At 62.3% G+C, this 10,296-nt stretch overlaps 2 protein-coding genes across 3 annotated transcripts; both read right to left on the bottom strand.

Annotated features, from left to right (window-relative positions):
* Positions 1–277: 277 nt before the first annotated feature.
* Mroh6 (maestro heat like repeat family member 6) lies at positions 278–4,967 on the bottom strand. Its single transcript, XM_026409760.2, has 14 exons — positions 4,683–4,967; positions 4,303–4,455; positions 3,985–4,139; positions 3,262–3,379; positions 2,870–3,054; positions 2,650–2,787; positions 2,409–2,523; positions 2,156–2,299; positions 1,912–2,085; positions 1,517–1,684; positions 1,145–1,264; positions 825–927; positions 649–714; positions 278–507 (listed from the first exon to the last, which is right to left on the bottom strand). Exons 1-14 carry the CDS (start codon positions 4,965–4,967, stop codon positions 278–280), a joined length of 2,154 nt encoding a protein of 717 aa, XP_026265545.2.
* A 1,447-nt stretch (positions 4,968–6,414) lies between these two features.
* On the bottom strand, positions 6,415–9,632 carry Naprt (nicotinate phosphoribosyltransferase). Of its 2 annotated transcripts, none has more exons than XM_026409817.2 (13): positions 9,337–9,632; positions 9,086–9,213; positions 8,928–9,010; positions 8,612–8,742; positions 8,411–8,526; positions 7,999–8,195; positions 7,784–7,924; positions 7,420–7,504; positions 7,250–7,330; positions 7,052–7,154; positions 6,811–6,965; positions 6,621–6,728; positions 6,415–6,531 (listed from the first exon to the last, which is right to left on the bottom strand). In XM_026409817.2, exons 1-13 carry the CDS (start codon positions 9,560–9,562, stop codon positions 6,469–6,471), a joined length of 1,617 nt encoding a protein of 538 aa, XP_026265602.1. In that variant the 5' UTR covers positions 9,563–9,632; the 3' UTR covers positions 6,415–6,468. The 2 variants fall into 2 exon arrangements, with proteins under 2 accessions (XP_026265602.1, XP_077657521.1); XM_077801395.1 differs by having other exon boundaries at positions 6,850–6,965.
* Positions 9,633–10,296: the final 664 nt, after the last annotated feature.

Below are 10,296 nucleotides of genomic sequence, written 5' to 3'. Positions count from 1 at the left end.
GCCAAAGTTAGGACAGGGCACACTCCAGGGGACTAGGAAAATAGGCCTGGCAGGGGACAGATGGACCCGGGGATTCGAGAGGGGAGGAGCTCAGGGTGAAATGGTACCAGCTGTCCCTCTCTGTCACGTGGTGATCTCTGGAGAAGAGTCCCAGAGCCAGGGGATGGCGTCCAGCTCCAGGCCCAGGGTACCCTTTGCAGATCTGCCATCGTGGGGACTGAGGATTGTGTGGGTCAGTGTCCCCGTCAGACGCTGGTCCGAGGGCCCTAGCTTGGGCTCAGTGGGTTCCCGAGCTGCCCCAGCGGCCTGCGAGGCTCCTACGCTGGAATGGGCTGTCGTCGTAGAGAGGCCAGGGCTGAACTGAGCGGGCGCGACGCCAAGGGAGGCGCAGGAAGCGAAGACCGCGCCGTCGGTCCTGCGAACAGGTCAGCAGCGCCACCTGCTGGGCAGACACGTGCGCCGCCGCGGCCACCGCCGGCTCGGGGTCGCTCCGCAGCTGCCCTAGGTCTGTGCACACACACACGGTTCAGGGAGGGAGGGAAGGTCACTCGGGATGCCAGCGTCAGAGCCCTGGCTCTCCAGCATCCACTCGGTCCTAGCACCCGCCACCCCTTCAGGACCTCACGCTCTGACACGCTGAGTCCTCACCCTGGAACAGGGAATCCAACAGCTCCTGGCTGACTCGACTGGGACTTGCGTGATAAATCAGGAAGCCTGGACCAAAGCAAACCCCGAGTTCCGGCTGCATGTCCCAGAGGGGAGGGAAGGGTCCAGTTCATAGAGCCCCGGGTGAGATGGTCTGCGTTACCCCAGGACTACCTTACCTAGGAGCACAGTGGCCGCCCGCCGCAGTGGGTCCTGAGGGCTCCGCAGATAGCCCTGGGTCTGGCTCAGGAAGCGGGGCAGGTGGTTGGGGTAGAGCTGAACCTGGGAACAGAAGGGTTGTTGCAGGAAGGAGGGCCAAAACTGCAGAGGCGAATCTTGGGGTTGGGGTCTCCTGAGGAGCCCGAGGGCTGGGCAATATGGAGCAAGGTCGTGCACCTGCCCCACCAGGAGCATGATGGTCAGGTTCCTATGGGGTAGAGACTTGTTTTGGAGGCAGGGGACCACACCCCCTCACCATCACCGTGCTTCCTCTACCTACCAGGCGCCGGCAGACACGACTTAGAGCCTCAGGACTGTCATAGTGGGCCACAGTGACCATCTCCTCCAGCAGGCCCCAGCGAAGAGCCTGGTCACAGCGGGCCAGCGTCCACTCCGAGCTCTGGCATAGGGAAAGGGAGCGGGGTTAGGGACCCAGGAAGTGGCACCAGGTAGAGGGGAAAGGGTTGTGACCAGGAGCGTTGGAAGAGCCCAAGGCAGGGGATTGAGTACAGCAGCCCAGGGGAAGACTAGGAACCTGGGAGCCCATGAGGTCACTGTGGGTGTCCCTGACCTAAGCTTCGGGGAGGCAACAGGGTGGGAGTAGGGAGACACAGTTGGATGAGATAGGGATGCGACGCGAGGGGCAGCTGACCTCAGCAGCGTCCCGACTGGGGTCGTGAAGGCGCAACAGCAGCGGCACGAGACTCTGTAGTATGAGCTTCCGCAGGGGACCGCGGAGCCCCACACGGAGCCCACTCTGGCCCTGTCGCACCAACGTCCCCAGGAGCCCGACAGCCGAGGCGCGGACTGAGTCCCGGGCCTGCATGGGAGGACACAGGCGGATGGAGAGGGAGAAGGGTTCAAGAGTGAGGGGGTGGTCAGGTGGAGCAAGGAAGGAGAGGGTCTGAGGGTGCTGACTGGGGGGCCTCTGGAGTCAGGGCGGCGGGGAGCGTGCAGAGAGCCGGGGGGGGGGGGGGGGGGGGGCGGAGACTGCAGCGGGGCGGGGCCTGAAGGGCGGGTTGATGGAGGAGGCGGGGCCTTGCTCACGTCGTCCAGCAGCGGCGGGAGGCTTTGCCGGAGCTCCCGGCTCAGCAGCCGCACCGGAGCTCGCCTTTGCATCAGTAGCCTCCGCAGTGCACCCAGCGCTGCACCCACGAGCCGCGCGTCGCCCTCGCCCAGTGCGCCCAAGAGCGCCGGCAGCAGCGTGCCCACATGCCGCACCTGCAGAGACAGGGACTAGTGGCCAACCCCTGGCAGACCTGCCCTGGCCCCGCCCTGACCCGGTCCTCACCTTCCCTTGATTCAGGGCCAGGTGGCCGAGGCCTAGCAGGCCCAGCCAACGCACTGTGGGCTCAGAGTCGCCCTGCCAGGTCCGAAGCCGCTCTAAGATGACGTCCTCCCGCAGTAGCCGTGCGGTGGGCCGGCTTTGCAACAGCTAGGGAAGGGACACACAGTCAGCACGGCTCTCAGTCTCCTTGCAGGCCGGTGCTCCTTAGGGTTCAAGTAACGATCATCCCTCACCGCCCTTCCGGAAGAGGACTCACCCCTGTGAAAAAGGCCATAGCGGTGAGGCGCTGCGGGGCGTTGGCACTGCGCAGCCGGGGAAGCAGATCTGCGAAGAGGCCTCGAAGGTGGTGGTCGGCGTGTGCCACCATGGCACTGAGGGTGGGGTAAATGGGAGGTCTCCCTCCACTTGGGGCCTCACCCACCCTCCTTATACCCCTGCCTTGAACCTGGCCAACAGGAAGCCTCCTCCTGGGGTGCAGTCCTGAGGCCCCTCCTCACCTGGCCAGCAGCAGGACACCCTCTAGGTGGGTGTGGGCTCCCACCAGTCTCCTCCAGCCTCCCGCTTGCTCCATGCAGGTGACCACCATGCGACCACCATCCCCCGTGAGGAGGGCCTTCAAGGCCTCCACCGCACAGCTGGAGGTAGGGGCAGCAGTTCAGTGAACAGTGAGGGCCAAGGAGGTGCGAGCATCCCACTTACCTCAGTGTCTCTCCTCACCTGGCATGGCTGTGTGGTGGCCCTCGGTGGGACGGGGCCCAAACCTTAGGGCTGTCAGGAGAGCGTGCCCCGTGAGCCAGTTCATGTAGCTGTGTGACCAGCGCAAGCAGCAGGTGTGGGTAAAATCCTCTCGTGGCTCCCACACAGCCGGACACCGCCAACATCTCCCCAAGAGCCCGCGTGGCCTGTGGAGCAAGTGGTCCCCACAGGCTTGAGCAGTGCCCAGGGCCGTATCAGGCACCAGGGAGGAGGGTGCTCTGCAGACAGGACAAAGCCTAGGACACCCATGTGATATTCTGCAAGATATCCGTGACTCAAGTGGGAACCTGAGGGCTGACTCACAGCCAGGGCAGCCAGACTGGCCTCCTGCTGGTGCCGGTGGAGCTACTCACCGCCAGCGCCTCGGGCTCGGGCCCTGCTGCTCCCTTCAGCGCCCACAGCAGTTGCACCAGCACCTGTCCATTCACGCGCTGGTTCCGGCTGAGGCTGCGCCACAGTTCTGCCGCTGCCCTGGGGGCACAGGGTGACAGGAAGTGAGACAAAAATTGGGTGCAGGGCCAGTTCTGAGTGGCTGCGGGAGGTCCTCAGGCTGGGGCCAGGGAGGGGAGAGTAAACCATCCCTTGCCCTCCCAAAGAAACAAAATAAGCCACAACGACTTTGTGGTTGGGATGCACTTTGGAGCCCTGTCAGGCATGACAGTGAAACACACCTGGTTCTTTCTATTTACACAGTAGCTCATAGAGAATAAAACCAAAGATGATTTCTCCTGGAGCAGATTAAACCAATAACTAGAGGCATCCCTGACCTGAGCCGAAGCCACTCTGCTTGCTCACCCACCCCAGAGCACAACACCAGGTATTTCGTGGAACAACCCTTGACCCTCAGGAGAGACAAGGTGACCCCATGAAGGACTTCCATCACCTGGGATCCCAAGACAGAAGGGCAACGGGATTTCACAGAATGGTAAGGTGGAATGGATGGAAAGCAGCAGTCGAGGGGAGGGAATTCCAAGGCTCTGTTCCCTCACAGCCTGCCTATTGCAGAGCCAGATGGCCAAGCAGGAAGGGGGAAGGAAGCCGCGTGGGGCCGCAGGGGAGCAGACGGGTCAGGTTACCAATCTGGAGGCAGCGACCGTGGCAGCAGCGCCCACACCACATCCTGCGCATGCTCCAGGGCCAGTGCGCTCAGTACCCGCAGGGCCGCCCGCCGTGGCCTCCCTTCGGCCAAGCTGGGCACTTGTGCCAGCAGCCCACGCACCAGGGCATGCACCTGGGTGGAGGGGGCAGGTGTCAGCGGCCAGAATTCCACTCTTCACTGTGACCCTCTTGCCAACACCCCACCCCCAACCAGCAGAAACAGCCCGAAGGGGGCTTGGGTGCCAGGCTGCAGGCTCCAACAGCCCAGTGTGAGTAGGGAGGGAGTGGGGGCTGACCTGGTCTCCCAGTTGTGCCCCATGGGCCTCCAAGGCTGAGGACAGGGTGAGTGCTGTGGCCTGGGTCCCTGCAAAGCCAGCCTCTTCCAAGCAGGCAGCCGTGTAGAGCGCAAGGTCAGAGAGAGCACCCTCCTCCCAGGAACTCTGGAAGGCCTAGGGCAGGGTGGGGGGTGTATGAAGTCTCCAATCCTCTCCCAGCTCTCCTCCCCAGCCTCCAAGCTTGGCTGTAAAACCCTGAGCCCCTGTATTGCTCCTCAGCCCATTTTATCCTAGACACCTTCCCCAGTTACAGCACCGCTTTCCATCTAGTGTCTGGGTGACCTGGAAGAGGAGCTGTGCTCCCCAGTGGTCCCCACAGTGCCCGATCCCTCAGCACTCACCTGCTGGGGCCCCTCTGGGGCTGGCTCCTGGGCATTACGTGGGGAGCAGGGCTCACAGCCAGCTGTGGGATCAGTGGTCCCACTTCCAGGCTCAGCTTCAGAATTAGTGGGTGCCTGGTCCTGCAGCTCAGCCTGAGATCCAAGCTGCTGGGACTCAGGCTGAGGGCCTGTGGAAGGGGGTCCCAGAGGCTGCCTCTGGCCGGACCGTATTCCTTCAGCTAGAGCTGTCAGGGTTAGGGTCCCCATGGGGTGCCCCCAGTCAAGTCCCCACATGCCCCCAGCCATAGTACGCGACTAGCAGCACTTGCTAACTGCTCCTCCCAGGAAATCCTGTCCAAGCTTGACCTAGAAGCAGGCCCCGGGCGGGCCCACGGACAGGTGTGGTGTGTGGTGGCGCGTGCGTGTATGCATGCATGAGCATGTGTCTGGGGTGGCTGGGGAAATGCCGAGCTGCTTGGCTGGTGAAGGGCTCCCTTGCTGGAAGAGAGCAGCCAGCCTGAAGCCTGGGTGTCTGTCATCTAGCTCTGCCTACCGGGCCCTAGGAGACTATGGATCCAGAAAGAATAGAGAAGGATCCTTAACCCCAACGTCTGACCCCTCTTGCCAGGGTAGCTGAAGACATCCCTGGTGAGGTCCCAGCAGGGTCGGGCCTGGGCTGGTCTGTTGCATTCCAACCTAGTCAAGCATCTGGGGATAGGCACTGATGGGTGCTGTCACCATCTGAGCTTGGGGAGAGTTTGCTCCCTGCTACGGAGCAGCAGAGGAGATAGGAGAAGCTGCAGCCTCTTGCCCACCACCGTTGGGATGGGCCCTTCTGGGTCCTGGCTAGTTCTGACATAGTGACCCCTGGGCTGGCTCCTAGGAGTACAGGGCTGAGATCACTAGTGCCTTGGGTGCCTGGGTGTCATTTGTGCTGCCCAGGGTATGAGTCATATTTCTCTCCAGGCTCATGCTTCTCAGAACTGGCCTGATAAGGCCTTTGCCCTAAATCCCTACCCTCCACCTTCACCCAATCACACAGTGGGTGCTGCCCAACCCAGAGCCAGGGGAGCCGGATAAGCTGGTCTGGCAGAGTGCCTGGGCAGGTGGCAGTGCTCCCGGAAGAACCCCAGATGGTTCAGCATTCTCCCCATTCCCTCACTGGCCTGTGTACCTCAAGCAGCCGGATGGGAGAGGCCCAGGCCCCGTGCCCTGCTGTCAAGCCTGGAGCACCCCTCCCAAACAGTTTTGAGGTCACCAACCTGCTGAGCAGAGGCAAGACTAGCCCCCACGGAGCTCCAGCTTTGCCCCTCCTCCTTCCCCTTTCCCAGCTGCTGTCAGGAGTTGAGGTCCCAAGGCCAGACCCTGGCTGGTCTGTGACACTTGCTAGGATCATGCAATAGCAGGGGACACCTGGGCTCTCCTTGGCTTGGGAGGCTTGAGACATCCCTACTGCTTCTGAGCCCAGGGACAGTGACCTCAGCAGGTGTGAGAGACAGAGCCATGCTTGGGCTGTCTGATGCCCCTCTCCCCATCTGCCCTCTGGCAGGAAAGGTCTTCCACAGTAACTCCTCCAACTTTGAGGTAGACACCAAAGCCCTCCCTCTCTTGGCCTGAGGCTCCAGCCTCAGCTCTGGTCCAGCCCCTGAGCCTGGGGTGCTCCAGGTGACCTCCACATTCCTGACTCCAGCCCGGCCCCCAGACCAAGAGAGAAGCAGGCTGAATGAATAAATGACACGTGACAAGTTGTAGGGACAATGAAAGATTCATGTTGTTTCCGGGCAGCACTCCCCCGACCCCAGGATTCTCACAGGAGGCCTCCAGCACTCAGACTGTCCACCAGGGCCCGAAGCTTTTCAGAGAGAGCAACCTGTGGGAGACAGGAGGGGGCTGGCAGGTGGATGGTGGAGGGTGGGGTGTCCGTACACAGGGCTGCCCACCCGCAGGCCTTCTGCCCACCTGGTACAGTGCAGGGCTCTGCAGCCGTCTGTGCGCAGGGCTGAGGCGGCTCAGGGACTGCTGGGCAAAGGCTCTGGACTCTGACAGGGACGGGAGCGGCTCACACAGCTGCAGGAGAGGGGTAGAAGCAGGGCTTGAGAGTGGCTGGGGGTCGGGTCTCAGCTGGACTCAAAGTGTGAGGAGCAGTCACCTCTCCCAGGCGCAGCCAGAGTCGCAACAGGGGCTCCACCTGGGCGGGCCTCACGGTGCAGGGCTCTTGAGCCCCTCGAGGCCAAACCCTCAGCTCCTGCCCAGCCTGGGGCGGTGGCTCTTCTGCCAACTGAAGCAGGTCCATCAACAGAGACCCTGTGTGGGCGGGGGGCAAGAATAACAAACGTGTGGTGGGGATCCGGGGCCTTGAAGAAGAGCCCCAGGGACAGGAAGGGGCTCACCATCAGAGCCAAGGAGCCGGAAAGCAGCCTTGCTCCCTGGCAATGTCTGTTTCTCAGGGTCCTCGGTCAGCTTCATTCGAGGTTGACCTCCCACAGACACCAGCTACAGGGAGACAGTGTTGGGATAGCTGGACCCCTGTCCTCTACCTGCCACAATCTCCTGGACCCACCCAACGTTGGCCCAGACACTGTCCCCACCTTGTAGACGCAGCCAAGGGAAGGCTGTTGGGGACAGGTGACCACACTGGTGCCAATGCCAATGACATTTACCTCACTGCCCTGGGGGGAAGAGGTAGAAATGAGCCCAGCCAGGACCTATAGGTTACAGACCCTTCAGACCACCCTCCATCTACCCACTTCCACCCCACCTCCTGGGCCAGTCGGGCCAGCTCTTTCTCATCAATATTGTTGCTGACAGCGATGGGGACAGCCTCCAGCCAGGGCACCTGGAACCTGTGTGTGATGGGATTTGGGGACAGCCCCTTAGACCTTCCCGATTTACCTGGGCCTCCCTCCCCACCCCAGTCAGTCACATTCACATTGGTCCTTAGCTTCAGAGACCCTGGTAGACCCACCTCATGCCTCCCTTCCAGGGCCTGCTCTGTTGCCCCTAAAACAAGCCCAAAGCCTTCGCTGTGGGGAAAAAAACACTGTTCCTCCCTGCCTCTACCCCCCATCTCCCAGCTCCCCACAGGGCCTCCTACAAGGCATGCCCCCTGGCGGGGGACTCACTGGGCAGCAGTGGTCCGGAAGACCCTGCGGATCTCCTGAGCCTGCTGAAGTAGGTCACCACTGTCCAGCCTCACACCCACTGCCCTGTAGCCCAGCTCCCCCAGTGCCAGGGCTACTGCCAGGAAGTTAGGAAGACCACTCCTGCAGGCATAAACAAAGGGTTAGGGGCTGCAGCTGCTCTGCCAGGCCAACCCTGGGGAAAGCCTGCAGCTCACCTCCGCACACTGTAGGTGTCTAAGAGGCCCTGGAAGGCCCGGGGAAAGGCCAGAGCATAGGCCACAAAAGCTGCCTGCTCCCCCAGGTGGGGCTCTTGCAACCCCAGCCCCAGGTGTGCACACACTCGCTCCAGCCACAGCTTTACCCTGGCAACCAGGTCCACCCTGGGGCCTTTGCCAGCAGCTGGAGCCAACATCTGCAGAGACAGGTCAGTGAAGGATAGACCCTGTGGGCAGTGTGAGCTTGGGAGTGGCTGATATACCCTGCCCTGAGGGCAAAGGTAATGCCACCAGCGTGCCGGCTTCCTGAGGTGGCATCTGTGTATAGGCAGCTGGGCCCAGGGACAAGGGACAAGGGTTGGTCTTGAGGTTTGCCCTCTGAAGTACAGCAGGGTTAAGAAGAGGTACTGACCGGGTCAGGGGGCACCTCATTGCCTGAAAATGAAGTGATGAAGGAGTGGGCCAGGGTTCCAGCCATCGGCACACCCCGCAGCTGCCCAGCAAGTACGTTGCTGCTGCTGTCAAACCCTGGGCAGAAAAGTCAGGCTGGCTTGTGGGCTCTGGGCTGTGGTGGGGCTTGCTCCTTCCCAGCCCTGGCCTCCCCCATTCTCACCGCCCAGGTAGCTGTAGGTGGAGGCTGTGAGACCCCCATCTGGGCCCTGAGCACGCCGCAGGCCAAGCTCCAGCAGTCGCTTATCTGGCCCTGCAATCAGGCGAAGCCGGGCTGCGTTGGTGGCGACCAGACTGTGGCAAGTGACAGGCCAGGGAACCGAGTGAGGCTGTTACTGGGGGCCTGGAGTTCCAATCCAGAGCTCCACCTCAGCCCTCCCACAGTCCCTCCTGGAGGCCAGCCCTCCAAGGATCCCAGTCCAGCGCTCTATCCCAGGGACTAGGCCTATTGGGGCTTCCCACGAAGACTCAGGTCCCACCTGGCATAGCTGACCAGGCAGAGGAGCGGCGTCTCCAGCAGCTGCACCAGCAGGAGCGGCCCTGAGACCTGAAGCAGCGGAACCTGCGGGGAGGGTAGTCAACTCCACTTGGCCGACGCACCTCGGGTCACCCCCTCCACCCCTTCACCCGCACTCACGCCTGGGAAAGCAAGGGAGCCCTCAGGAAGGGCTCGCACGGTCACCCCGGAGCAGTCAAGGGCCCGAAGGTGCTTGAAGAACGCAGGGTCCGTGTCTGGGGGCAGCATCGAGGCCAGGAACTGCACGTCTGGGGAGGACAGAGGCACTTGTGCAGTAGGGGGTCTCGCGGGGTTGTGGAGGGGCGTGGGGCTTCTGGTGGGAATGGGACTGTCCTGTAGGGTCGCGTGGGCCTCGCTGGGCGCGTGGCTACCTGCGTCCAGAAGACGGAAGGTGCGCAGAAAGCGCATGCAGTCGCGCAAGCCCGCGGCCAGGGCGAAGGAACCGCCGAATGGGCAGCGGCGGAAGAAAAGCTCGAACTCGGCAGGGTCGAGCGCCCGGCCTGCCCGCCAGTAGCCCAGCGCCATGGTGGCCTGGTAATAGTCGGTGAGCAGAGGCCGAGCCGCCGCGCGCCCCTCGGCGTCCCACTCCGCCGCCATCCTGCTCCGCCGAGCTAGTGACGCGCCCCACCTAGCCCCAGTCCCATGACACTGGGAGACCGCCCCCCCCCCCCCCCCCGCAAAAAAAACGCAAAAACCAGCAGGCGGCCACAAAGCTTGTGGAACCTGGACGGGGCGGGGACTTGTCTGTTGCTCGCCCCTCTCAGAACCCAATCCAGAGCCGGGCTCTGGACTAAGGGGCGGGCCTTCCAGCAGTCAGCTCCCCCGTGTCGGGTAGCGACTTGCAGCAAGGCAAGAACTTGCCAGGAAGTGGGTGTCACCCTGGCTTGTGGCCAAAGTGCAGAGATCCAGGATAGGCTGGGACTAAAAGGAGGTGGGTAGCTGGGGAGCTTGCAGCAGCTGGGCTGGGACACAGCTAGCCAGGACAGGCCCCCAAGTCTGCCCTTCACAAGTGAGGGGTGCCTAGGAAAGGGAGAGGGGACTGCGTGTTGGTTTGTTTCTTCACTCCAGGCCCCCACAGGAAATTCTCACTTTTTGAAAAGGTATCACGTTGCCTGGTGGGTAAGAACCCCGGGATGGCAGCTCCAACATTAAATAACCATATCCCCAACACCCTTTTAACCCCAAACCCATTGTGACCAGCAGTGCTGGCCTACAGCCCAATGGGGCACAACTCCAGAACATGACTGATCACATTTTGGACATCCCAGTTCATAATGGGACTGGGCCAGAGCCAGGTCTCCAGCAGCGGGGGGAGGGGGGAGAGGGACCCA

The sequence above is a fragment of the Urocitellus parryii genome, chromosome 7 (genome assembly GCF_045843805.1).
Source record: "Urocitellus parryii isolate mUroPar1 chromosome 7, mUroPar1.hap1, whole genome shotgun sequence".
NCBI lineage: Eukaryota > Metazoa > Chordata > Mammalia > Rodentia > Sciuridae > Urocitellus > Urocitellus parryii.
Note: the sequence above shows the minus strand (reverse complement) of the source record. Positions and strands in the feature narration are given on the sequence as shown.